The 704-nt window shown below is 36.6% G+C and overlaps 1 protein-coding gene across 3 annotated transcripts in view; it reads left to right on the top strand.

Annotated features, from left to right (window-relative positions):
• The first annotated feature begins 27 nt into the window (after positions 1 to 27).
• LOC111867803 (histone H4 transcription factor-like) overlaps positions 28 to 704 on the top strand; it is an 86,569-nt gene continuing 85,892 nt past the window's right edge. For all 3 annotated transcript variants that reach the window (XM_023857973.2, XM_033752812.1, XM_033752811.1), the window contains exon 1: positions 28 to 689. In XM_023857973.2, the coding sequence (XP_023713741.1) occupies positions 459 to 689 (231 nt within the window). In that variant the 5' untranslated portion in view covers positions 28 to 458. The remainder of the gene's footprint in view (positions 690 to 704) is intronic.

Here is a 704-nt window from a genome sequence, read left to right as displayed (position 1 = left end):
TCATCTGCCTGGAGTCAAGTACTTTGCAGAACACTTTGTTTTAAAATAACTTCCATTGTTCTCTCATAGTAGGGACACAGACTTCGTGATTTCTGCCTGGAGCTCCTTATATTTGCTATTTTTACCTGAGTTCGCTTGCAGAATAAAACCACAGAGTTTGTTTGTTTTACCCTGCTTTATGAATGTTGTCAAATATGTAATTTTTTCATATTTATCTGAAATGAGTTTTGCTATTTCTGTTTCTTCACATGAAGGTGTGTTTTTGTCTAAGGTTGCTACCAAGATGAGATAGCCTGTTTCAGAACAGTTACCAATATTGTTTCTGCACTTGTGGGTAGCATACCTGGATGGGCTGCAGTATTGCGCTGTATGTTGCCTTGTGGCTGTCATAAGAAGAGTAATCTGTTCTTAACATCAGACATGCCACAGGAACTTAGAAATAACAGAACTGAGGCTGTATGAGAAACATTTCATTGTTAATAGCTATAATAATTATATATATATATATATGTTTTGAGTTACTGAAGACAGATAATTTGTGTGTTGCAGGTGTATATGTGTGTCTGTGGGAGAAGTGTGGTTTCGAATCTGCAGACTCCAGTGAGATAACAAGACATGTCAATTTCCATTCATACCATACCAAATTAAAATGCATTGGGTCAAATATTTTGGCTCGTTCAGGACTACCAGTAAGTGATGAGCAT

The sequence above is a fragment of the Cryptotermes secundus genome, unplaced genomic scaffold (assembly GCF_002891405.2).
Source record: "Cryptotermes secundus unplaced genomic scaffold, Csec_1.0 scaffold536, whole genome shotgun sequence".
NCBI classification, from domain to species: domain Eukaryota; kingdom Metazoa; phylum Arthropoda; class Insecta; order Blattodea; family Kalotermitidae; genus Cryptotermes; species Cryptotermes secundus.
This window is presented reverse-complemented; position numbering and strand designations above follow the sequence as displayed.